The 27,225-nt window shown below is 37.8% G+C and overlaps 1 protein-coding gene across 2 annotated transcripts in view; it reads left to right on the top strand.

Annotated features, from left to right (window-relative positions):
* The window catches only part of PLPP1 (phospholipid phosphatase 1), an 81,558-nt gene that overhangs the window by 34,683 nt on the left and 19,650 nt on the right, over positions 1-27,225 (top strand). The window contains exons 2-3 of one of the 2 annotated variants that reach the window (XM_029942246.1): positions 13,983-14,134; positions 19,114-19,394. In XM_029942246.1, coding sequence (XP_029798106.1) covers positions 13,983-14,134; positions 19,114-19,394 — 433 coding nt within the window. The remainder of the gene's footprint in view (positions 1-13,982; positions 14,135-19,113; positions 19,395-27,225) is intronic. The other variant, XM_029942245.1, reaches the window with a different exon arrangement.

Below are 27,225 nucleotides of genomic sequence, written 5' to 3'. Positions count from 1 at the left end.
TGTCCACACAAAATCAGCACACAGGAGCTTTATTCATAGTTGCCAAAGCTTCTAAGCCCCTGAGATACCCTTCAGTAGGTGAATGAATAAACTGCGGTACATTCATATGATGAAATATTACACAGTGTTAAAAAGAAATGAGCTATCCAGCCATAAAAAGATATGGAAGAAACTTAAATGCATACTGTGAAATGAAAGAAGCCAATCTGAAAAGGCTACATACTGTATGATTCCAACTATATGAGATTCTGGAAAAGGCAAACCTCTGGAGACAGTAAAATGATCATTCGTTGCCAGTGGTTTGGGGGTGGGGACAGAGGAGGGATTGGAGTACAGAAGAGTTTTAGGGCAGTGAAACTATTTTGTATGATATTCTTGTGGTTGATGCATGTCATGATGTGTTCATCAAAACACATATAATGTACAACAGAGACTAACCCTAATGTGAATGACAGAGTTTCGTTAATAATGATGTATCTATAACATATCTGTATTGGTTCATCAGTTAAAACAAAGACGTTGATAATGGGTGAAATTAACGGTTTGGTCGTGGAGAGGGAATATATCTTCCTGCTCAGTTTTGTTTTGTTTTGTTTTTAAATCTAAAACTGCTTTACAATTCTAAAATTAGTGTTTGTTGAGAAACAGGGCATGTGTTTAAAAGTGTAAGCTTAAAACTGCTTATGTGAAACATTTGTGATTGGAGTGCAGGATTGGTGATGTAAGTCATAAAAAATAAGCATGTTCGACACAGTACAGGAATTTTGAATACTACCTTATTTAGTAGTTGTGAAGCGCAAGCAAAAATAGTGTCTGTAAAGTGTTTCCTGCAGCTATAAATAGCTTATGTCGTATATCTGGCTTTCTAGAAGTTCACTTAATATTCTTTGGTAGCCAAATTCATGTGGGCTTCTTCTTTAAATAAGAATTAAATTCTCCAACATTTTTATCAATTATTTTTAAGCTTTCATATTTGGAATTAGAACGAGAAAGGGTCTTAAAAATGACAATTTACTACTTTTATCACGAATCTGTGTTTCTAACATGACAAGAAATGGAGTTCTGTATTACTTGTAGAAAGAATACTGGTGTTTTTGGCTTGTGAAAAGTCAGCCTCAGTCCCGAGCACGGTATCCAAGCAGGTCTCTCAGAAGGCAGGTCCCAGGTGCTGCTTACCTCAGTAGGTAGCAGTGGAGAGGAGTCTTTTTAATCAAGTGACTTTCCAACAGTTCTTCTTGGCGTGGTTGTCTTGGCTTCGAGGGTGAGAGTGGAAAGCCAATTTGTGATCTTGTTGTATCTAGAGAGATTATAAGCAGAGGTCACTGGCAGGACAGGAAAAGTGGGATGCATGGTCTAATGACTCCGTGATTTTCTCAGTAGAATATGTGGTAGTTTTGAAGCACAGTGTACCAGTTTTGTATTTAGTTAAATACACAGATGTGTTCAATTAGATCCATTCTTAAACTTGAGGGTTAATCTTCTGAGGGTTAATCTTCTGATATTCCTAAAAGCTTTCTTTTAGGAGCTCTCAAAATCTGAGAGAGAGAAAAAAGAGATTTCCATATAATTTTTATGTAATTTCTCTGTAACTTGGGAGGGGGAGTATATACCCTTGTTTAATTTTAACAGTAGAGTACCTGTTTGCAGGGTGGAGAGTAATTCTGTTTTATGTGTCCCAGTAAGAAAATCGTGGGGCAAGGCGATGAGAAGAGTAACTGGTTGAGGTGCCTGGGTGGCTCAGTCCATTAAACATCTGATATTGGTTCAGGTCGTGATCTCATGGCTTGTGAATTCAAGCCTCACGTCAGGCTGTGCTGACAGCTCAGAACCTGGAGCCTGCTTCAGATTCTGTGTCTCCTTCTCTCTCTGCCCCTCCTCTGCTTGTGCTTTCTCTTTCCCTCTCATAAACAATAAATGAATAAAGTTTAAAAAAAAAAGAGTAACTGGGAAGGCATCCATTTTGTTCAGTATAGAATTTTGCTTATTCACTTTGAAATTATTGTAATTTGGCTGCTTGTTGTCTGGTTTAGAATTTTTTCCTATAGGGTAAATGGAAGGTTGTGTTCTTATTGGAGTGTCTTTTGTGTATTACTACAATGTTACAGATTTTTTTTTCTTAAATCTCCTCGTAGCAACTCTGAGGCTAGTAGGTATTGTTGCTTTATAGCTACCAAAAGGTGAAGTTGGGACATTTTAAACTCAAGTCTGCCTTACTCTGTAGATCACATTCTTTTCGACAGTACTTCATTGTCTTCATTGTGGAGTGGGTCTGTTTTGATGAAAGTAAGTCCACAAGAGTACAACTCTTTTGTTTTGGTTTTCTTTTATCAGGTGGAAGTTATGAATATGAGTCAAGGTGGTGAAGACTAGGTTAGGGAAGAGGGGCAGGAAACTTGGGTTGGTGTGATAGCTGCTAAACCTTATGGTGAAGCTTGTCTGTCTGTGTTGACTGTATCTGCTGGAAGAGTTTCTGAATCCTGGTCTAAGTTCTTTAAGAGTGAAAATGTGAATCTGATTCTTTACTCCACTCCTGAAATTCAGTGGGACTTTATGTAAAATCACTTAATCTGCTCATATGTAGTTCTCTAACTTGAAAAAGAATGCTTTTCTGTTTTTCAGAAAGCCCTAAGAAGAGAGCTTGTTTCACTGATGTAAACATCATACTGATTTCAAGGTCTGTCCTTGTTTTAAGAACAGGGTTCACTGATTTTGCTCCTAGTAAATCATGCAGAACACTTTGGTATTGTATTTTGGAGAAAGGCACTCTCAATTATTCACCTTTTAAGTGGAAGCAAAATGCTTTGCATATATTTTTTCTCCCTAATCTTTTTCATTGTCTAATTTTACTGCTTGTTTAGGGTTTTCATAAGCTTTTCTGTAGACATTAGAGCAACTCTAGAAGAACATTGGTGGTTTATCGTTCTTGATACAGTTCAGTAGCCTCCTTCAGAATCAGAATAAGCTGATCCTCCCCTCCCAAATTTAATAAGAAATTCTGAGTTCCCTTAACTTTTCTACTTTAAAGTTCTGGTTCACTGTCTGTCTCAGCCATTTAACTTCTGTGATCATATCCTAGTTGATGCCATTTCTGATAACTTAAAACCCTCTGCAGTCTGAGTTTTAAGCATTTTGCTCCCTAATCGTTAACCTTCATTGAAACAGTTCTTCTCAGTCACCAGCAATTTACAAGTTGTTAAGTCTATTAGTCTTTGTCTGACTTGACTTATCAGCAGCATTCAAAAAACACTTACAAATGTTTTATTTTGAAATAATTTTAGACTCTCATACAAGTTGCAAAAATAGTTCAGACTTCCCTATTCCCTTCACCTGGCTTTCTCCAATGATAACATCTTTCATAACTGTGATAAAATTCTGAATACTATTAACTAAAATACACACCTTACTCAGATTTCACCAGTTTCTACATGCAGTTTTTTGGGGTGAGTGTGTGTGTGTGTGTGTGTGTGTGTGTGTGTGTGAGAGAGAGAGAAATTCTAGGAAATTAATCACATATATAGATTTGTGTAACTGTTTGGAACTGTCGATCACCCCAGAGAAACTTGTTTAAACTGTATTTTTCTTCTTTTAAATTTTTAAAAATATTTTATTTACTTTTGAGAGACAGAGAGACACAGCGCGAGCAGGGGAGGGTCAGAGAGAGAGGAAGACACAGAATCCGAAGACAGGCTCCAGGCTCTGAGCTAGCTGTCAGCACAGAGCCCGAAGCGGGGCTTGAACCCACAAAGCAAAATCATGACCTGAGCCGAAGTGGGACGCTTAAACAACTGAGCCACCAAGGCGCCCCGATAAATGTTTAAATTTCTAAGAAACTGCCAAACTGTTTTCTAGAGTGGCTGCATCATTTTACATTCTTATCACAAATGTATAAGGGGTCCATTAGTTCTGCATCTTCACCAGCACTAATGTCATATTTTTTATTTTAGCCATTCTTTTTTTTTTCTTTTTTAATGTTTGTTAATTTTTGAGACAGAGACAGAATCTGAACTAGGCTCTAGGTTTGTCAGCACAGAGCCCGACGCAGGGCTCAAACTCAAGAACAGCGAGATAATGACCTGAGCCGAAGTTGGACCATCCCAACAGACTGAGCCACCTACGCTCCCCTATTTTAGCCATTTGAATTGGTGTGTAGCGATGTGTTCTTAGGACTTTAATTTGCTTTTCTCTAATGGCTATTGATGTTGAACATCTTTTCATGTGGTTGCTGCACACCCATGTATCCTCTTTGGTGAAGTGTATGTTCAAGTGTTTTTGCTCATTTTCTGTTGAGATTTTTATTTATTTATTTTTATTATTTTTAACTGTGGGTATTCATTTATTCTGGATACATAAAGTCTTTTGTTGAATATGTGATTTGCAAGTATTTTTCCCAGTCTGTATCTTGTCTTTTCTTTCTCTTAAGTGTCTTTTGAGAGTAAAAATTTCAAGTTTGATGTATCAAGTTTATTAGTACTTATTTCTTTTATAGACTTGGGTTTTTGGTGTTATGTTTAGAATTCTTCACTTAATCCTTTTACAAAGACTTTTAAAAATGTTTTCTTCTAGGGGTGCCTGAGTGGCTCAGTTGGTTAAGTGTCTGACTCTTGATTTTGGCTCGGGTCATGATCTCACAGTTTGTGAGATTGAACCCCACATTGGGCTCCACACTGTGTACATGGAATCTGCTTAAGATTTTCTCTCTCTCTCTCCTTCTGCCCCTCCCCTGCTCTCTCTCTCAAAAATGTTCTCTTCTAAAAGTTTAGAGGTTTCTGTGTTGTTTTCTATATCTCTGTGATCCATTTTGTGTACAGTTTTATATGAAATATGAGGTTAGGTTGAGGTCCATTTTTTTAAATGTGTGTATAGATGACCAGTTGAAGACCTTCCTTTCTGCACTGAATGACTTTTGTACCTTTGTTTAAAAAAAAAAAGTTGGCTGTACTTGTTTGGATATATTTCTGGACTTTGTTCTTGCACCATCTATATATCTATATCTATATCTATATCTATATATCTATATCTATATCTTTATCTATATCTATATATCTATGTCTTTCCTTCCTCTTATACCACATGTCTTAATTACTATAGCTTTATATTGGTTGGTAAAAATATATATTGAATAGCTAAAAATCAAGTGGAGAAAAAGTTACATTTTTCTCAGAAAATTTCAGGAAGTGTGACTCTTCCAACTTTTGTTTTCAGAATTGTTTTAGTTGTCTGTTTCCCTTGTCTTTCCACATAAATTTTAGAATCAGTGTATCTACAGAAAAAATGGCCAGAATTTTGATAATTATTGCATTAAAGCTGTAGCTCGATTTGGGGAGAATTGACATCTTGAACTTTTTAAATCTTCCAAACCATGAAGATGATGTCTTTTCATTTATTTAGGAAAAACACTCTTTCATCAGTGTTTTGTTTCATCAGTGTTTTCAGCACACAGATCCTATATATATTTACTTAGATTTATACTTAAGTATTTCAGTTTTTTGAACTGTTATTAATGGTATTGTTGGCTTTTAATAGTCCATTGCTACTATATAGATTATGATTGACCTTGCTACACATGCTTAGTAGTTCTAGGAGTTTTGGAATAGATTCCTTGGGATTTTCTATACTCCCCTGCTTTTAATTCAGCCTTATTAGCTGCCTTTTCTCTTTATTCTTTTCAAGTTCCTTCTCCTCCTGACTTTTTAATTTTGGAGTGCTCTAGGTAACAGTTCTTGGGTCTTCCTCTCTATCTATACCCATTTCTTGATGATCTCATTCAGTTTCATAGCTCTGATACCACCTCTGTGCCAGATTTATATCTTCATCTTGGATCTCTCCCTTAGTGGGCTTTATGTCCAGCTGCCTACTCGATATGTCTACTAATGAACACCTCAACCTTGATACATCCAAGTTTGAACTCTTGGATCAATCTGTTGCCTGCTTTGATATTCAGTCTCCAATCTTCCCTATTTCAGTTGATTTAAGATTATTATTTATTATTTATTATTATTTTTTAAAAAGACTTTATTTTATTTTAATTTTTTATGTACTCTCCACACCAGTGTGGGATTCAAGCTCACAACCCTGAGATCAAGAGTGGTGTATTCTGCTGACTGAGCCAGCCAGGCACCACCCTCCATCCCAAGTTAATTTAACTTTAAACTTGTGGTCTCTCAAACAGTAAACTCTAAGGTCATTTGTGATTTCTCTTTTATCACACTTATATCCAACTCATCAGCATCTGTTGACTCTACTTTCAAAATGAATCGCAGGGCTCCTGAGTGTCTCTGTTGGTTAAGTATCTGACTTTGGCTTAGGTCATGATCTCACGGTTCCTGAATTCAAGCCCCATGTCATGCTCCGTGCTGACAGCTTGGAGCCTGGAGTCTGCTTGGGATCCTGTACCCGCCTCTCTTTCTGCCCTTACCCTGCTTGCTCTCTCTCTTTCTCTCTCTCAAAAATAAATAAACATTAAAAAAAAAGGACAAGGGCACCTGGGTGGCTCAGTCAGTTGCGTGCCCAGCTTTGGCTCAGGTCATGATCTCACAGTTTATGAGTTAGAGCCCCTCATAAGGCTCTGTGTGGACAGCTGAGAGCCTGGAGCCTGCTTTAGATTCTGAGTGTCTCCCTCTCTTTCTCTCTCTCTCTCTCTCTCAAAAAAAAAAAAATCAAAATGAATCTAGAACTTGACCCTATAAGATCTATGATAAATTTGTGGTTCCTCCTTGCCTTAAGCTAGTTCCTGCAGAGTAGTAGGAACCCACTTAATTGTTGAATGATTGCTTCCTTTTTAAAATTAAAAAAAAAAAAATCTCCATTTACTTTTTGAGGGAGACCCAGAGTACTAGTGGGGGAGGGGCAGAGAGAGGGAAACACAGAATCCGAAGCAGGCTCCAGGCTCCTAGCTCCAAGCTGTCAGCCCAGAGCCCAATGCAGGACTAGAATTCATGAACTGTGAGATCATAATCTGAGCTCAAGTTGGACCTTCAACCGAATGAGCCACCTAGGCACTCCATGATTGTTTCTTTATTAAAGAAATGGTACTCAAGACTTTGAGGTTTTACCTTCTCTATTTGAATTATAATATTCCTTAATGTTGACAAAAATAAGTTATTTTTATATCTTCCTTAAGTTTCTTGAATTCATAAGACTTCTGTTATCGATGGAGTTCCTTAGTGTTTCAGTTTGTATACTGAATTGTGTTTAAATGTAGTGAGTATTAAGCTTTTCAGAGTTCTTTCTTTAAGATTTAGTGGTCATTTTCAAATAGGAAAATGTTCTTGTTTCAGTTAATTTTAGGTATAATTTATTATGGTTAAAATTATTTTTTATTTTATAAAGATATCTCTTTAGTAAAGACTGATATTAATGAAATATACTCATATTAGCCTCTCTGTAACATGAGAGTATGTTTTTTTAAAATTTTTTATTGTTTATTTACTTTTGAGAGAGAGAGAGAGAGAGAGAGAGAGACAGAGTACGAGTGGAGGAGGGGCAGAGAGAGAAGGAGATGCAGAATCTGAAGCAGACTGCAGGCTCTGAGCGGTCAGCACAGAGCCTGATGCGGGGCTTGAACCCACAGACAGTGAGACTATGACCTGAGCTGAAGTTGGACACTTAGCCAACTGAACCACCCAGGCACCCCTGAGAGTATGTTATGTATAGGGTGACTGCTATGAATTGTTTACAGCAAAAGAAATACATTCAGTGCTTTAATAAAACTGATCTTCATTTCCTCTTCTTGACTCCTGTTTTTTGGTGTAGTTCAGTAATTGTTTTTGTTTCTGGTTCATTCCCTCTGTTTCCTGAACTTTATCATGTACTCCAGTGTTCCCAAGTACACTTTATTTTATGCATGAATGAGGCAGAGTGCCTTCGTAAGTTCTCTTGAATAGTCACCATGGTTTTATTCTCTTTTAATTTGTTTTTAATGTTTATTTACTTTTGAAAGTGAGAGACACAGAGCCCTAGCAGGGGTAGGGCAGAGAGAGGGAGACACAGAATCCAGAGGGGCTCCAGGCTCTGAGCTGTCAGCACCGAACTTGTTGTAGGGCTGGAACTCCAGAAGAATGAGAACATGAGCCAAAGTCAGATGCTTAACTGACTGAGCCACTCAGGCGCCCCTCATTCTCTTTATAAGAAGAAGGAAAAGAAATTAGGCATTGACATATCCTTTTTATTATATTTTTAAGTATGATTGTATTTTAGGTCCTCACTAGCATCTGTTGACAACTGGTTTTTTCAAAATCAACTCTTTCCTATTTGGAATTTTCCCCATTGGTAAGTAAACAAAGGTAAATATTCAAATGACTTAATAAAGAAGGTAGACTAGATACATACACCTCCCGGGGTGCCTGAGTGGCTCTGTCAGTTAAGTTTCTGACCTGGGCTCAGGTCTGGATCTCCTGGTTTATGGGTTTAAGCCCTGCATCAGGCTCTGTGCTGATAGCTCAGAGCCTGGAACCTGCTTCGGATTCGGTCTCCCTCTCTCTCTGCCCCTCTCCTGCTCATGCTCGCATGCTCTCACTCTCTCAAAAATAAACAAACATAAAAAAATAAGCACACACCTCCCTTATCTGGTTAGCCTAGGGCCACAGTGAGGTATAGAAAATAATCATAGACCCATTACCCTACAGTTCAGTCTTTACCTTTAGGTTCTTTACATTTCCTGTCTCCATCTAGATCCTCCTAATGTTTAGGCATTAGGAGAAGAATATGATTGTTGAGGTATTTCACAAATGGACATCATTCTCTGTTGGGTGGTGTCTCACATGTCCCAGTGGGGTCTGATCATGTTGCAGGCTGTTGAGGCATGGTGCCTGACATCTTTGTGTCAGGATTTCTCAGGCTAATGCCTAATGCTCTTACCCTTGGGGCAGTGTACCCCTTAATGATTTTCTGCCGTGGATCAGGAGTTGTGTGCCACTCTTTTCTGAGAATCAAGATAGTTTTATATCCCTGTAAGGGAGTACTGTTCTGTAGTAAAAAGGAGTAGGACCTCAGTCTATGCTACACCGTGGATGAACCTTAAAACATTCTTTTGTGGAGGCATTTGTGTAGTTTTCACTATTAGAAAAGTTCCGTCACATGTAAAAAAGTTCTTAACCACAGTTTCTCAGTTTTGCTGGACACCCCACCAGCAGTCTTTTGAACTGACACCATTGTTTATATCATGGTTTTAAGATCCTGAGTTCTTGTGCAGAGGAAGTTAAAGATGTATGTGTGTGACCATGTTCTTTTATTATCTTTTCCTATCTCTGATAAGGGATGGAGAAGTGATCTTGTGGTATTTAGTTGTTGGCAGTGGTGAGCTACCATATCACGTACCCTCTTTTGAACTATGATAAATATTCACTGGTAGAAGGCTGTACTTACCTGTGGGTAAATAAGAGTTTACCATGCAGAAAATCTAACTCTTATCTGGACTAATATGACTCGCTACATGGGGATATTAAAAAGCAGAATGTGCAAATGTAAAGGAGTACAGCCACTTGGGAAAATAGTTTGGCAGTTTCTTAATGAGTTAAACATAAACTTAAAACAGAAACATACACTATATGACTCAGGCATTCCACACTTAGGTGTCTACTCACTAGAAAGGGAAATCTATGGTCACACAAAAACATACATAAATGCTTATGGTGGTATTAGTCATACTAGACAAAAACTGAAACAACCCAATTTTCCATCAGCTGGTGAATGGATAAACCAAATGTTGTATATACATATAATAGGATACTATTTAGCAATAAAAAAGGAGTAAAGTACATGCTACAATTGTGGATGAACCTCAGAAACATTATGGTGAGTGATGTAAGGAAATGCTAAGAAAAGGCAAATCTATGCAAGAGCAGAAAACAGATGACTGGTTTCCTGGGGTTGGCAGCAGGAGCAAGGGTTGCATGCAGATGAGCTCGTGGGAATCTTTAGGGCGATGGAAAAAGTTCTAAACCTCAGTTGTGGTGGTGGTGGTACAACTCTGTACAGCCTACCAAATCACTGAATTATATATTTAGAGTACATGAATTTTATGGTATGTAAACTATACCTCAGTAAAGGTTTTTTTTCCAAAAAGGAAATAAAAATGAATTTTGTAAACTAAAGTATTAGGAGAAACATTGTTTGACAAATATCATCTAATGATGAAAAAGGATTGTTTTGGAGATGTAATCTTTGCCTAGAAATCTATAGTTAATACTGAAGATAGCATCAGATGTCTTTACTTAAAATTTTGCGTTTCTCCATATTTCTGTACACTGTGGCTGATAGGGCTGATATTGCTGCTATATAAAATAACCTTTTCGGAGTAGTTTGTTAAGGACCTTCACATTTATATCCCTTGGCCTATAATTCCACATAAAAAATATATTCTCAGGAAATAATTAGAACCAAAAGCAAAGGGTTAGTATTTGGAAATGTTCACTGTGGCCTTATGTAGTATAATCAAAAAAAATTAGTAACATGCATCCTTTCAGAGTAGGAGGAATGTTTATAATTATTTTAGTTATGGCTCTGTTGTTTGCAAGGAGTAGAATTCTCTTCGAACTAGCTTTTGTTGCAAGGATAAAAGGCAGTTTAACAACTCCAAAAACAGCAAGATTGGTGAGGCCCTTTGACAATGCAGATCCAAGACTCCTTTCCCCGTTTCTCCCTCTTAGGGTCCAGGCTACTCACTTCTGTTTTCCTTACAGACCGGCTTTGTCCTCAGCCTCTTCTTTAGCCAGTCTTTGTTGTACATGGTTCAGTGCTGCTTGCTAGCTCTGTCAGTCTTTGTTCCAGTTTCAAAATTTCCAGGGCATGAATCTGGATGTGGTCATCTTTTTGAGCCCTAAGTGGGTCAGTGAACAACTGGTTATTTGGTCTTCATTCCCTTTTTGGGCTCTCCATTCAGCTTTAGTGAAAATGAAATGGTGTTGGATAATGACAGTGATGTAATAGATCTCATGGACTGATGTGAGGGATTGCAGATAGTAATTTGAAAATATTTCTAAGACCTATGATACAATTGCCTTTCTTTACTCACACTCAAAAGAATAGTGTGCATTTGTGGTATGTTCCTGCTTTGTGTGTGTGTATGTGTGTGTGTGTTTTAATCGTTCTTTACTAAAATCTCTGTGGTATGGTTTCCACCCTTTCTTCCTTATTAAAAACACTTTTACTAAGTCTGGTTCTTAAAGATGTGTGGGGTGCTGTGGACCAGCTCGCCACCTCTTGAGATGCTCGTTCTGGACTTGGCCTCAGTGATGTTCCTGACCCTCCATCCGCCCATTAGGTTTGCCTGAGTGGAACTTCCTCCTGTGCTCATCTCCTTAATGTTGTTGTTGCCCTGTGCCTTGCCCTCCACTTCTTTTCTCTTCATATCTGTCCTGCACAGTTTCTTTACCCCTGGCTTCAGGGATTGCCTATATCCCCAAATCTCTGTGTCATTACCAGACACTTGCTACTGAGATTCTGACTGTGGCCACCACCATTTTTTTTTAAATATCATCAAAGCTTCTGTTTTGAAACCTTATAGCTTTTTGTACCTATGGTTATTCTCTTCTACAGTTATGTACGTATTGTGCCTTACTCAGTTTTGTATTCCTGGCAGCACCTACCAGGATTCTTTGACAATGGATTCACTCAATATTTTTCTGTTTGTGTATTCCTGTTTTTAAAAATGGACTAATTATACTTGTCTGTGATTTTGTTTTGTTTCCTTCCTATCCTAAAAAAATTATAATTGCAAACCTTTTTTCTAAATCTAAAAATAATTTTCAACATAGTCTTTGTGGTCAGAGAAAAAAAATCCACTTGGTGGATATGCTTGCTAACGTTTTTCAGTATATTTGCATTTATTAAGAGGAATTTTCCTGAGAATAAGGATATAAAGCCTGTTGCAGTTTGGACACTAGATATGTGTGGATTTAATTTCTATACTAGATATCTTGTTACAAAAGAAAGAAATCCGTGAAAAATTCAACTAATACGGAAATATGCAATGTAGAGAGTGAAAATTTCCATTATGATATATAGATTTGAATTGTGGAAATGGTGATTTTTTTGGTGAATACAAAATAAATTTGCTTGTTGGGTGAAAGTATGGCTGTTGGTTGAAGGATGAATGTTTAGTTACTATATGCGGCAGGCAACAACTGAAATGACATATCTGCTTATTAACCTCCACAGTGTGTGCTGAGTATAAAATGTTTGTGCTTACCTGTGGTATCTGTATTAAAGGCTTGGGCATTTTGCCCCATTCCTTTGAATACGGTTGGTGAATCAGAGGATAGTCTGAAATCAGATGTGAGCGGTAGTATAAGGTCAGTTAGTCAAGTAAAATCTAGTTTAATTTTTTTTTTTTTTTTTTTTTGGTAATTGTAGCATTTACTCTAAGTATGGTTTTGGGAACCTTGTGAACATCTTAAAGACTTCTAATGGGTGTCCACTCTTGGCAAATGGCTTAACACAGAGATAGAAACTTTGGGTTATGTATTCAGGGTGTAAATGAAGAGCAGGAAGATAAATAAAAGAAGTAGGAATGAGCGTCTTTTTTTTGTTAGGTTTTTAAAAAACGTTTGTTTATTTTTGAGGGAGACAGAGAATGTGAGCACGGGAAGGGCAGAGAGAGAGGGAAACACAGAATCAGAAGCAGGCTCCAGACTCTGAGCAGTCAGCACAGAGCTCACTCAACATGGAGCTTGAACCCACAATCCAGGAGATCACAACTTGAGCTGAAGTTGGATGCTTAACTGACTGCGCCACCCAGAAGCCCCCCACTGCTACCTTTTTAAAGTTGATTTATTTTGCAAAGGAGAGAGCATGAGTGGGTGAAGGCCAGAGTGAGTGAGAGGGGGAGAGGGAGATTATCAAGCAGGCTGACACTGTACTTGAATTCATGAAACCCTGCCATCATGATGTGAGCTGAAATCAAGAGCTGGATGTTTAACCAACTGAGTCATCCACGTGCCCTGGAAAGTGCTTCTTTTCATTTGGCCCTTTTAGATAGAACGCATTTGACATTTGTAGTAACGACACTCAGAGTGGCAGAGTCATAGTTGTCATTCAGCCTTTGGGACATTAGTGGAGTTAATGAGATGTATAAATGGTCATGAAGACTTGGTGCTTCATGAAAAGATTTGAATTTATACTGAGTATGAATCTTTGATGATCATGGCATTACTGCTGGGAGAATGGGTCTCTGAGGGAGAGAATCTCCTGCTCTTGGATAAATCTTGACACAGACCTCACGTAGAAGTTTTCTGTTAACACTCTTACAGAGCCTTCCTAATCAGTATGCTTCATATTAATCAGTATGTGTGCTTCAGTGAAGTAAAGGAGAAATGAATTCTTAAATTTGACTTTAGGGAAGAGACATTTTAGAAGGTATGAGGCATAATCTTTAGGGAAAACAGTGATGAGAACAGAACTGTCTTTTGGGTTTTTTGTGCTTAACCCCATTGTCCATTATTTCTTAAACTTGGTTTAAGTTCAGGTCCTTTTCATACCAGCTCTAAACTTGCAGTAAACGGTATAGAAAAAAGTGAATAACACATTACTTAGATACTCCAGCTTAGCCATGACCATGTCCTGTCTAAATGTGATATTTATGTAGAGACAAAATGGGAAATATCAAAATGCTGGTTTCATTTTGGAAGCAAGGTGTGTGACAGATTGGTTTGGGAATAGTTTTGAAAGCCCTGTGAGTGAACAGCAAATAAGAGGTGAGAAGGGATTTTTTTGTCTTCTCTAAAATCCATTTAGTGTATTTGGGCAAGAAGAAAGGGAAGAAGATATTCTTGGTTAAATTGGTTAAGTACCGTTGTTCTTTCTACCTTCTTAATCTAAACTGTAATCTTTTAAACTTCTGTTGCATGCATTGCTGCATTTCCTTTTTACGTGTGCTCTTATTTATTTTCATGGCAAATGCATTTTTAAACAGTCTCTGGGATAATTATTGCCATTAATTTTCATATTTCTATTTTAATGATATTTTCGTTTATTCCTTTTGCTAGCTGGATTGCCTTTTGCAATTCTTACTTCAAGGCATACCCCCTTCCAACGAGGAATATTCTGTACTGATGAGTCCATCAAGTACCCTTACAAAGAAGACACCATACCTTATGCGTTATTAGGTGGAATAATCATTCCATTCAGTATTATTGTTGTAAGTCAAATCCACTTTTCCAAGTATATCACTTTTGGGCAGTTGGCTTAATTTTGTGTTAATCTGTTAATGATTGAGTGCATACATGTCCAAAACAGTGTGTGTTTTTTTGAACCTTTAATTGAAGGTGTTACTTGATCAAGAAAATCTCAGTTGTTTTTAAGTAGGACCAAAGGAATAACAATGTATAATTAGAAGAACCTCACTGAAAATGTGTAGCTTTTATGCTAATCTTTTTTGGAGTCCCTGTGACATGTGGGGCTCTAATTTGCTGTTGATGCAGTAATCATGAAATAGATGCATGCAAAAGCCATATGTTTTTAGCATACTTTATACCTAGGGTATTTTATAATCTGTGGAATCAATGTGTATGTACCTACTTTCTAGTTGCTGAGTTCTAAAAAACAATAACTAATCTAAGGCTCCATTCTAACCCATGTGACTTTAAAGACTTTTTAAATAACGGCAGAAGCTAGAGAGAAAAACCAAAGTTCTATATATGATTAGCAGTGAACATAATACTGGTACTGAAACATAATAGTAATAATAGTATTACTCTTATAATACTAGTATAAAGTATTACTATTATAATAATAGTAATACTAGTAATTATTGTTTTTAGGATTTCAGGTGTGAATGCTTGGAGAATATGCTCCAGGGAGAAGACTTCGTCATTGGACTAGATTATTTTAAAATTTCTTGACCTACAGAATCTTTGACTTAGATTAAATAGGTTTATGCTCCATAACTTGTAATGTTAGAAAGAAGATTTATATGGTTTTAAGGACAAAATAATGGTCCCATCCACGAGATAGGCAAACAAGATTGACATATATGTCTTGTCTGTTTTGGAGTTTATTGAGGAAAAAACCTCTTAATTTAGAAGTTTAATGTATTTTTTTAAGTTTATTTTGAGAGAGAGAGAGAGAGACAGACAGACAGACAGACACACAGGGAGCAGTAGCGGGGGAGGGGCAGAGAGAAGGAGAATCTCAAGCAGGCTCCATGCTGTCAGTGCAGAGCCTGACAGGGCTCAATCTTGCGAACCCCATGAGATCATGACCTGAGTCGAAGCTAAGAGTCAGATGTTTAACTGAGCCACCTAAATGCCCCTAGAAATTTAATGTTTTATTCAAGAAAGATCACAGCTCCTTATTACCATTGAGAATTAATCAACTCATAATTTGTGGTACATAATTAATAAAAGAAAACCTCTGTCATAAACAAGTTTGTTCCATGAGACTGTGAGTTCCTAGAAGGCAGAGATGGTGCCTTGTTTTGCTTGGTACCCTTGCTGCCTGCCATGGAGCTGGGCATGGTGGAACCTGGCATGTCCTAAGTGCTCTGATGAAATTGCACAGTAATGCTGGTTGGCTTTCCTGTAGTATGGTGAAGTTTTAAGAAATCAGCAGATCCCTTTGGTCTAGACACATCTTCACACTGAATTCCTACTACTAATAAAAAGAAAGCCTGGCTTAGGATTGTTCCTTTAAGGAGGCAGTAAGAGGAGGTTTTTTTTTTTTTTAAGTATGTATGTTTCTGAGATACTCTTTGATTATAAAATTTTTAGTAGGATACTTAGTTGCAAATACAATTGACCCTTGAACAAGGTGGGGGTTAAGAGCACTGACCCCCAGTGTGGTCATAAATCCATGTTATAGTTTTTGATGTTCCCAAAACTTAACTAGTAATAGCCTATTGTTACCTGGAAGCCTTACTCATAACCTAAATAGTAAGTTAACACACATTTTGTATGTTACATATGTTACATACCATATTCTTACAATAAAGTAAGCTAGAAAAAAGAAAAAGTAAGAAGATCCTAAAGAAGAGAGAATACATTCACAGTACCATATTGTATTTATCAAAAAAAAAAAAAAAGCCATGTGTAAGTGCACCTGCCAAGTTCAAACCTGTGCTGTTAAGGGTCAATTTAGTAGCTGAGTTCTTGCAGGATTCTCCCTTGGGGTATTCTAATGTTGCTGCAGAAGTATTTGTCTTTCAATTCTCCTTGACTTTGTATCTCACTAAAAGGGATGCTGAACCAGCAGAACTACAGAAACCCATTACAGACCAAAGGCCTGTGGGCAGCCAGTGTGGGGGTGTGGCCTGCCCATTGAGGGTGGGGCCTGACACAGCACTTAGTTATCAAGGATTTGTTATTTATATTTCATTAATTTGGAAGTGTTGACTCTTTCGTCATCAGGTATGAGACAGTTACCTTTAGGTTTAATGAAACAAATAAATTGAATGTAGATTTCTTAAAAAAAAACCCATACTGTTCAAAGGTGCTATCAAAGTCCTATTTTCATATCAACCATATCAACAAATACTGCACAGGGCAGTGGTGTATGTACTAATAAAAAAAATTCACTTTGTTCATTAACTCCACTTCCTTCAGGCAGCACTTGGTTAAACATGTAAACATTTAATTTTATTTACTAGAAAATCAATCCGTTCTTTAAAAAAAAAATGGGACTGTGATTCAGATTTCATACCTGTACAATCCGATGAGACCCATTTTGACTTTGGAAAAAGATTCAGTTGAAGAACAGAAAATGAAGGTAGAGATATTTAGGAAGGCGTAGAAGTGCACTAGTGGATTACACTTTGGGAAGATTTTAGATTACACTTTGAGAAGATGGGCCCTGAGTGGAAGACAGGGACAGTGTAGAGATGTGTAAATCCTTTTGATTGATGGATTTTTAAGGAGATGGTGAGAAAATAGTGTGGTACAAGGTTATTTTTAAATGATTGAATTACATGGATTTAGGTAATTATTAGCTTTGATATTTCAGAGTATTTTGTTTTAGTCCCCTAAACTTTATCTTGAGTTTTTTAATTATCATATCTTTGGAGTTTAAATAATGTGTAACAAGTGATTCCAGCTCTAAAGTAAGACTGTAGTTAACTTAAGTGTAGACTTTACCAGAGGCTAAGCATAAATGGCTCAAAGGGCAGGATAACGTATTAGCCATATTTTCATTTTGTCTTGTGTAATGAAATGCACAGATACATCCCAACATTTAATTTGGAAAATAATTTTAGAACTCTTCTATTATCGATTTCTCTCAGGATGGAGGGCATAATAAAAAATGATGTACACTGACGTAGCATTTGTCAGCTTTAGCGTCCCTCCACCCTGCCCCACCATTTAAAGTTAAATTTCAGCTTACACTGCTTCTGTGAATCAGTTTGTCATCTGTGCCCAATACTTTGAATTCTCCTAGTGAGCTGACTTGCTGTCATCAGTGTCAAGACCAGGGTTTGGGTGGCCCGAAAAAATGATCATCATTCCTAGGAAGACACCCAAAGATGGGGTTGGAAAACAGTTGAATGCTTATGCAAGATGAACAGTTGACAGCTGAGGTGTGAATATTTCAGCTGCTCAGATTGTGGTTGATTAATAAACTTGGTATATATTTTAAATTATCAAAGAACAAATCCATAATGAAACATGAGAGAAATCTTTTCTTGCTGTGATTTATCAAAACAGTTGCTGGAATACCTTAACAGTCAGAAGAGACAGTGTATACAGGGCCACTAGAGGTACTGGGGGAGAGCCCTAAGCAAAATGGAGAGGTGTGGTGTCCCTGGAAGTGCATATGGTTTTTCTCTCCTGAGAAAAGGATCTGATTAAGTCATTTGTGAAAGGTCCCAAGAGGCATCACTTTTAATTAAAATTTATTAACCACCTGCTCTGTTGTAGGCCACTGTGCTGATACTAGCTTTCTATTCAATGACTAAAACTTCATGTTTGCTTTTATAGAATTCATAGTCTAGTTGTCAAGAGTTTTAACATTCTAATCGTGGAATTCTAGGAGCCATGGAGCCAGATGAAGAAATCTCTTTCAGAAGACAACCATTTATTTTACCTAGGATCAGGCTGACCCTGAAGATAATTGGAAATTATCTCCACTAAATGGAAGTGTTTGAATTTTCTGTAAAATTGTTAATGAAAATTTAAGCCAAGCCACAAAACTAGTTTGTATCTTAAGCACAACTTTGTGACTTGTATCTTCCCACTTCCCCCAATATAAGCAGGCTGACTCTTGTTATTTGTTTATTTTGGTCTCAACTGGCTAGATTGTGGATTGTTTTATCAGCAAATACAAGTTTTTTTAAAATAATTTTGACTTTCAGTCAAATTTGGACTTCTCAGAGTTTTGGTCTGTGAGGTTGTCAAATATTTGGAAGTCGTTTTATGCCTTTAAACTCACTACTACAGTGGCATGCACTGACATGTGCTCTACTGGAATCGGGGTCGGGGGGGCTTCATTGTCTCTACTTTTAGTGAAAAATAAAGTCAGTGAAAAATAAAGAGGAAAGAGTCGATTGAAATGTTTTCTTGGACAAGGAGACCACATCAAATGTACGTTTGGTCAGTTAATGAGACTTGTTAAGAAAGCCAGGCCGAGAGTCTGCAGAGAGGGGGCTGGGAGGCTGTGTCAGCACTTCTCTGTCCTCTGTGCCCTTTGGCCTCCGTGTTAGATCTCTTCTTTTACATTAGTTTACTCCCTGAAACTATGTTACTTTTGAAAATATGATGGATGTGTTTGACTCAGAGGTATGTTTGATAAAAATGAAGACTGCCAGATAAAAAAGTACTATATAAGGGACATTCTAATTCAGGAAGTTTGTCTTCTTTTAACAAACCATGGTTTTTGTCCTCCATGATACATCATTGTCTGCTTATTAAAACCCACTGTATTTGAATACAAGAAAAGGTTGTATTGTTTCAGGTCCACTTTGAAATTGTTTTTGCCATTGCTTTTTAAACAGTATGTGCAATTCATTGAGCACCTTTTTTATGGTTTAGAATTAGCTATCCTTACTGACTCTCCATTTGCAAATGAGAAAAAAAAGGTGTTTTTAAAATAAAGATTTTATTGTGATTTATCATTTTCTTTTCTATTTTTTATTTTGCTTAAAGTGCCTGGTTTCTGCTTTAACATATTGTTTTTCTGTTTCTTTTTCAGATGATTATTGGAGAAGCCCTGTCTGTTTACTATAACCTCTTGCATTCGAATTCCTTTATCAGGAATAACTACATAGCCACTATTTACAAAGCCATTGGAACATTTTTATTTGGTGCAGCTGCTAGCCAGTCCCTGACTGACATTGCCAAGTATTCAATAGGCAGACTGCGGCCTCACTTCTTGGATGTTTGTGACCCAGATTGGTCAAAAATCAACTGCAGTGCCGGTTATATTGAAAACTACATATGTCGAGGGAATGCACAGAAAGTGAAGGAGGGCAGGTGCGTGTGAAATCTTTAATGTTTGTGTTATCTTGTGTTTTCTTGTCAAAGAAGATTCCAGAGCCTGGAAGATGAGCCATCCCCTGGCTTAAGGCGAGAACTAGTGTAATCACTGAAGGTGAAGTGAGACCATATTTTAACCTATTTTCTTTACTTATTCCTTTCCCCCCATTTTAGCGCTACTTTCTCTTTAAGAGCATTTTAATGCAGGTTTTTGCATCTCTAATGAATAATGTAGAATGAACTTTGTATGTCATATAATTCAGAACCAACAAACTTTTTCTTAAGGCATCAGACAGTAAATGTTTTAGGTTTTGTGGGCCATTTGATTAATTTGACAGCTGTCCAGCTGTGCTTTTGTACAGGAAAAGCCTACCACAGACAATCCTTGAACTAATGGCCATGCTTATATTCTAATAAAAGTTTATTAACAGAAACAGTGGCTGCTCCAGGGGATATAGTTTGCTGACTTTTGATGAAGTCCAGTTGTGTATTAAGTTCTGCTCAGTCTCTTAGTATTCTTAGAGAATATTTTTTATAAGGCACCTTCATATCTTGACGGCTTTTGGTCTTCAGGTTGCCTTCTTATAATACTCTTGGTGGGCTCCTTTCTACCCCTGGAGCACTATTAGGCATGAATGAAATAGAATGTTTGGAACCCAAACGGTCCCCTTTTTAATGAACAGATGAACAAACAGAGGCCCAGTAACATAAAGTCTGTAATTAGTAGGCAAGCCAGTTCCCATCTCAGGTCTCAGCATTGTCAGCTTTATCTTTTCTATATGGCTCACGTTTTAATTTTAAAGTAGCTGTCACTTTACCTTAGTTATTCATCATCCAACAAATACATTTTCTGGGTAAAACACCCTTTGACTGTTTCTCATGCATGATTCTTAGACATTTTATTATCCCTGTTCTCTTATGAGCTACACAGGCCTTATAGCTCCTAATTTTTATATTTAGTGGGGATGAAAAAATATCTTATTCAACTAAGAGTATACACTGTGCTATGTGCAGAGGATTCAGCAGTGAACTAGACAGCTCTGGTTCTCATCTTCAGGGAGCTTAGTCTAGCACGGAGGACTCTTATATTAAACAAGTGATGGCTGTGGAAGAGGACCACCTTGTTGATACTGAGGCCAGAGAATAGAGAGGCTATTGAACAGCAAGCTTTGAGATTATCATAGGAGGACTGATATAGGGGTATAAAGTCTTAATGAAGGAGGGAGAAGTGACTAATGCAGTAGGCAATTGAGAAATAGATAGTAGAAAGTGGTATTGTTGATTGAATTTACATAAGCAAGCATTTTTATGAGGGCTAGAGGAAGAATGGTGGAGAAGTAGCTTTGAGGAGTAAGGAAATTAACAACACCAGCACTGGGCTCTTCGGGTGTGGAACATGGAGATCTCATTCTCTGCTCTGAAAGCACTACAGTGGCCGAGGGAAAGGTCTCAGATTCAATGACTAGGAGGTTAAGTGACCTTTGGTCAGAGTTTGAAGACACAGGGAAATACAGAGGACTATCTATACCTGTCTCTCTAATATCTCTCCTGCATCACCCAACAGAAAATAGAAACACTCTAATGTTTTCTCTTGGCCAAGGGATTTAAGAAAGTCACCGGGTAATAAAGGTTTACCTAAACTCCAGAAAATATCATTATAAATGATTCTTAAAGGACATAGACTCTTCACACATGTATTGTTTCTCTGGTTCAGCTGCATACATAAATCTTTACTCACAATTTTCTTGTAACAATATATCTTTTCTGTAAAATTTTTAAAATATTTTTGAGAAAGAGACTGAGCACGAGTGGGGGAGGGGCAGAGAGTAAGGGAAACTGAATCCAAAGCATATGCTCCAGGCTTCGAGCTGAAAGCACAGAGCCTGACACGGGGCTCAAGCCCACGAGCCTCGTATCATGATCTGAGCTGAAAGCCAGACTCTCAATTGTCTGAGCCACCCAGGCGCCCCTGTAACACAATATATCTTATTGAGAGATTTTTATTTCTTACATATGCACTTTGGACAAAAAAATATGAAATAATATAATTTATTTTAAATAGTATAAGAGTAATTAAGTTTTTAGTCCATACATGTCCTATTATATATTTCTTCCTAGTGTATCTAAATTGGCCAACATGTACCTTATACTCTTATGACAAGTTCATGGAGGCTTTTTAACCCTTTGCCCTTTAAAGTGTCTTCAGCAACCCACATTTTCAGTGAGAAGATCTGTTGGTAAGCTTTCGGGTTCTGAAATAAGGAAAATCAAACCAAGAAATGAAATTTTAAGAAAATTACATGTCTTCTGAGAAAAATGTGATTTCCATTAGTGTTTCCAGCATACTTTAGTTGTTGCCGCGGTTTCAGAGCTTTGTAACATTGGTACATAACTGTGGCTTTGCTTTGCTATTCTATTGTGGAGCATAATTTGGTTGGATTCAGGCTTTCCTATTGCTTTTGTTGAATTTTACAAGTCAGGATGCCAAAAATGCAAAAACATTTCAGTCTAGACACCATCTGTAATATATTAATTAGGATTAGTGTGTAATCTCCTTTAGTATATTTTTCTCCATAGCCTGCCCCCTGTACTTTTATTTTAATTATAAGATTATAATGCTTGATTTTGGAGAGAAAGGAACATAAGCACCCGAAATGAGTCATTTTTGTTGACGATAAATGAGTCAGAGTTACATCTGGGGGTGCAAGTACTCTGCTACAATTTTGGCTTTTGGTCTTGATTTTTTTCTCCCCATTTGTTCTCTTACTTTCTTCTGTTCACTTCTGCTCCCTCCGCCCTTCTGGTCTGTGTGCACTGTCTTGTGCTCTCATGTTACTGATGGACTTTTACGAGGTTTCATTTGTGGCCCTGGGTCCTAAACATAAAAGTGAGAACATAAAAGGACTACAGTGCAGTACTTATGATATCCAGAGAGCTTCTCTTCATTTAATTTTAAGATGTAACATTTAAATTCAAATATGAATTTAAAATTAACACCTAGGGATTTACCATAAATTAAGACTGTACTTGTAACTGTAGGACATTGAACTGCCATTGCTTATGCCAAAGAGAATAGCATTACTTTCAGTCTGTGAAAAGAAATTCCTAGACCTTTAGCACTCTGCCCAGGTAAAGATTGTCTTTAGAGGATCCTAGGGAGATGCTCTCAAAGAGAACCTTTAGACCAATGGCTCTTAAGTGTCACTGATTCATTAGAATCACCTGGAGGACTTGTTAAAGTACAGACTTACAGGTTTCATTGTCAGGTGTTTAATTCGGGAAGTGGAGTTGGAAGCTGAGAAGTGGTGTTTCTAAAACACACTCCCAGATGCTGCTGCTTCTGTGCTTGGTCTCAGGACCACACTTTGTGAACCAGTGCTGTATATCCCATGGTTAATGGGACTACAAGCTCACATGACATTTGTTATCTCAGGATGTAAGGCAAGGTGAATTTAAGGTTGTGTACAACCAGCTTTGTTACTACTGAATGATCTATCACTGCCACTAACTCGGGATGGGTGGGTGAGCCCTGGTGCTACCGGGGCCAATTCTTCTGTGCCAGGAATCCCAGGGTGGTGGCTGAACAGCTCCTGGCTGGGTTTGCCAACACTGACCTCTCCACGGACACCTTCAAAGTTACAGAGAGAGGTTGGGAGGCTACGTGCAAGAGAGCAGGCAGGGAGTGGGTGATTGTGGGTGGGGGTCAGTATGTATCAGTCCATGATCATGGGCAGGGAAGAGGACGAGTGAGATGTGGTCATTTTATTGCTGTCAAGGCTGTTCTGGTCTGGCAATTGGGCTGTTGAGGTCTTTGCAAAATGTCTTTGTCAGTGCCTTAAGAAAGTGTGCTAAGAAATAAGCACAGTGGGTTTTCATTAGAGCATCAGTTAATTGGCGTTATATCTATTTCTGGTTTTAACAGCTGGGCTCTTAGTTGAGCAAGAGAGCTTGCTAACAGCTGCTCTATTTGTGATAGTACAGTATAGAAACCATTGTCTTTAAGAGATTCACTTCTTTTTCCAGCTTTATTTATTAAAAATATATTTTTTAATGCTTATTTTTGAGAAAGGGAGAGCATGAGCTCGGGAGGGGCAGAGATAGAGGAAGACAGAGGAACCAAAGCAGGCTTTGTGCTGACAGCAGAGAACTTGATAGGTGGCTAGAACCCAAGAACCGTGAGATTATAACCTGAGGCAAAGTCTGATGTTCAGAACTGCCTGTGCCACCCAGGTGTCACTTTGGGCTTTTATTTAAAATGACAAATGCTTAAGCATAGACTCAATGTTCCTGATCATTTCTGAGCCACTGGTCTTTGACTTATATAGATATTTAGTACCAAGTTATTTCTTTAGGATTATGGCCACTTTGTATTACATAGATGTTTACTTATGTTTGGTTAGATGTGAGACATAATTTTCCTTTTGTCTTTTTTTAAAGCAACCCCCATGTGGGTAAATAAAGGTAAATTTTGAGGGAGTGCCTTCTGTAATAGTGAAAACCCATTAAAACTCCACTGATTAGCTGTGGTATTAAGTACCTGGTAAAACCTGCTTTTGTATTCTTAGAGAATGGCTTCTTCTGTTTGGTCTAATTGTAGACATTATGGGATACTTTATTTTTCAGAAAGATTTATTCAGGTTTATTTATACTTCTCCTGTGTGTATATTAGTAAGCTAGGAGACAGCCTTTGTTTTTGTCTTATATTTACATGGAAAAAGCAACATATAGAATAAAAGAGAGGATGATTTAAAAAAATTTTTTTAAGTTTATTTATTTATTTTGAGAGAGAGAAAGTACAAACAGGGAAGAGCCAGAGAAAGAGGAAGAGACAGAGAATCCTAAGCAGGCTCCATACTGACAGCACAGAGCCTGCAGGGCTCGAACTTGGCAAACCGTAAGATCATGACCTGAACAGAGACCAAGAGTCAGACACTTCATCAACTGAACCACCCAGGCTCCCTGAAAGAGGGGATGATTTTAAAAGATCCTTCACTCTCTGAAAGGACATTAGTTATTAGAGGATTTAAAAGAAAAGTGACTTCAAGGCCAGCACCTCTTCCTTCTGCCTCCTCTGTTCTGAATGTTAGTATGTGACACTTTCTGTTGTAGCTGTGACTGTTAACTCACTCCCTTGCTCTTTTTGCCCCAGTGTTTTTTTTGTTTTTTTTTTGTATTCTTTTAAACATTTATTTTTGAGAGAGTTCAAGCAGGGGAGGGGCAGAGAGAGAGGGAGACACAGAATCCAAAGCAGGTGCCAGGCTCCAAGCTGTCAGCACAGAACCCAATATGGGGCTTAAACCCATGAACTGTGAGATCATGACTTGAGCCAAAGTGGGACGCTTAACGGACTGAGCCACCCAGGTGCCTGATGCCCCAGTGTTTCTTACAGTTTAGTCACATTGGAATCACATGGAGCCCAAGAATTTGCATTTCTAAAACCTTCCCCACTGGGGCTGTGGCTCCTAATCTGAGAATCACAGTTTCAGCGTATCTCTGAAGTAACCAAATTCAGCTATGGATTAGTCCTAGTCCCTGTAAGAGCTGTCAAGGTGTGCAGGTGCTCTCATAGCGCTCACTGCACCGGAGCTGCGACATGTTTGGAGATTATACGTGTGATAGAGTGGATACACACTTGAAGGTGTAAAGATAAAACACTCCGTGAAATCAGAGGGTAGTCATACCACTTCTAGTAGAGGAGGCAACCTGGAGGGAAAAGTTTGAGTGTGTCGAATGAGGGTGGGGAACGTATTCAGGTCCAGGAGCAGCATGATCGGAGGCAGGCAGATTTAGGGTATGCAGGCAGTGTTTTAGTAGACTTAATTTCAGTAAAAACTGGTACCTTTTGAGAGGTTTTGTTTGTCAGTTAATTTATAAAGGCAGTCTGGGGCATTTAAGGCTAAGGAAACTTTTACTTTGTTCAGAAATAAAAAATGAAGTCCCACAATATGATAACCTAGTTAAATAACTATATACATTCTTACACATACTTTTGATTTAGCCTGTGTTGCATTTATACATTCCATATAATTTTTAGTGTGGAATAGTAGGAAAAGATTTTTTTCTCCTTTGAGATTAAACTTGGTCCCTGGCTCTCTTTTACGAATGCAGAATTAGTTGCCTTGATGTCTGACTTTATTTTGGTTAAGGTGCAGACTTGAAAAGATAAGATGCCTTCTTTACTTTCAGTGACTTCCTACCACTCTTTATTGGTAAATATATGTATATTATGATGTATTTTAAAACCAACTCCCCCTCCCAAGCTAATAATAGTCATGCCACATGCTGCACCCTTTATTAAATGGTAATATAGAGAACTAAATATAAATAAATATATCAGCTTTGGGGCACTTATTCAGATTGTCCTTGGATTTTCTTTTCAGTTTTTGAGTTAGAATGTAGGAGGCAGTGGATATATTAAGATGAAAGAAATTCTTAGGTTTTGATAAATCAACCAGTGCTGTGCATTAAATGTTAAAAGTTACAAAATCACATGAATTCATCATCAGCTGTTTACTTAATCCTGATGCTTTGTACCTTCACCCTAGGATGGTTGAATTTCACGTTGCAAGCTTTGAAATATGAAAAAGAGTTTCATAGATATATTAATAAGTACTTTTTCCAGATTAAAATGTAATGATAAATCTCATAGATGGGGTAGTGTAACACTTGAGTTTCCTTGCAGGTAAATGTGAACAACATGCACTATTTTTATTCAATCAGAAAATAAATATTTTTATTGAGAGGTTAGGATATGAGTTGAATTTGTGACTAGTAAAACAAACCTGATTTTGATGTTGTCTTGGCTCTTTATTCAGAGATTATTGAAATCTTTCTTCATGTGATTCTTTTAATTATCTAATTTTATTTATTTTTTTATTTTTTAAAAGTATATTATTTATTATTAAGACAGAAAAAGAGCATGAGTGGGAGAGGGGCAGAGAGAGAGGGAGACACAGAATCAGAAGCAGGCTCTAGGCTTTGAGCTGTCGGCACAGAGCCCGACGCGAGGCTCGACCCCACAAACTATGAGATCATGACCTGAGCCGAAGTCGGATCCTTAACTGACTGAGCCACCCAGGCGCCTCTAATTACCTAATTTTAATTTTTAGAGAGACACTGCATGTTTAAGCTAACACACATTGACACTGCCCACAGTTTCTTACAGAAGGGTGAAAAGAACAGGGGTGTTGGATTAGACTTCCTAATTCTCCTGACCTGTGATGATAAAGTCAGAATTTGTAACCACTGTAAGGGGAAAACACATCAGAGGTAAGATGATAAAAGCAGATAACTTACCTCATGTGGCTTACTGGCACAGACTTAGCTAAGACATACACAAAGATGACATAACCCTTAGTTTTATTTTAGGCATTTCTTACAACTCAAAACACAAATTAGTTATGGTGTACTTCTTGGGAAGCCATTAACGGGATACCCTCTTGGTACTTTGGTGGGGTGGGTGTTAGGGCAGGCAGAGGAGGTAGATTTGTTTGTGACATTTAAAATATGAAAAGTAAGAATTTTACATTTCCTGGGATAACTACATGGAAATCTGTCATCAAGACATTAGATTCTGTTTTAGGTTAAAAAATGTATTGAGCACGTACTTTATACTTGATAAAATGGTGCTAGGTGTTAGGGCTACAAGATGGGATCTCGGGCACGCCTGTGTGGCTCAGTCTTTTGAGCATTGGTCTCTTGATTTCAGCTCAGGTCATGATCCCAGGGTCATGAGATTGAGCTCCGCATTGGGCTCCCCACTGAATATGGACCTTGCCTAAGATTCCCTCTCCCTCTCCCTCTCCCTCTCCCTCTCCCTCTCCCTCTC

This window comes from Suricata suricatta, chromosome 6 (genome assembly GCF_006229205.1).
Source record: "Suricata suricatta isolate VVHF042 chromosome 6, meerkat_22Aug2017_6uvM2_HiC, whole genome shotgun sequence".
Taxonomy (NCBI): domain Eukaryota; kingdom Metazoa; phylum Chordata; class Mammalia; order Carnivora; family Herpestidae; genus Suricata; species Suricata suricatta.
Note: the sequence above shows the minus strand (reverse complement) of the source record. Positions and strands in the feature narration are given on the sequence as shown.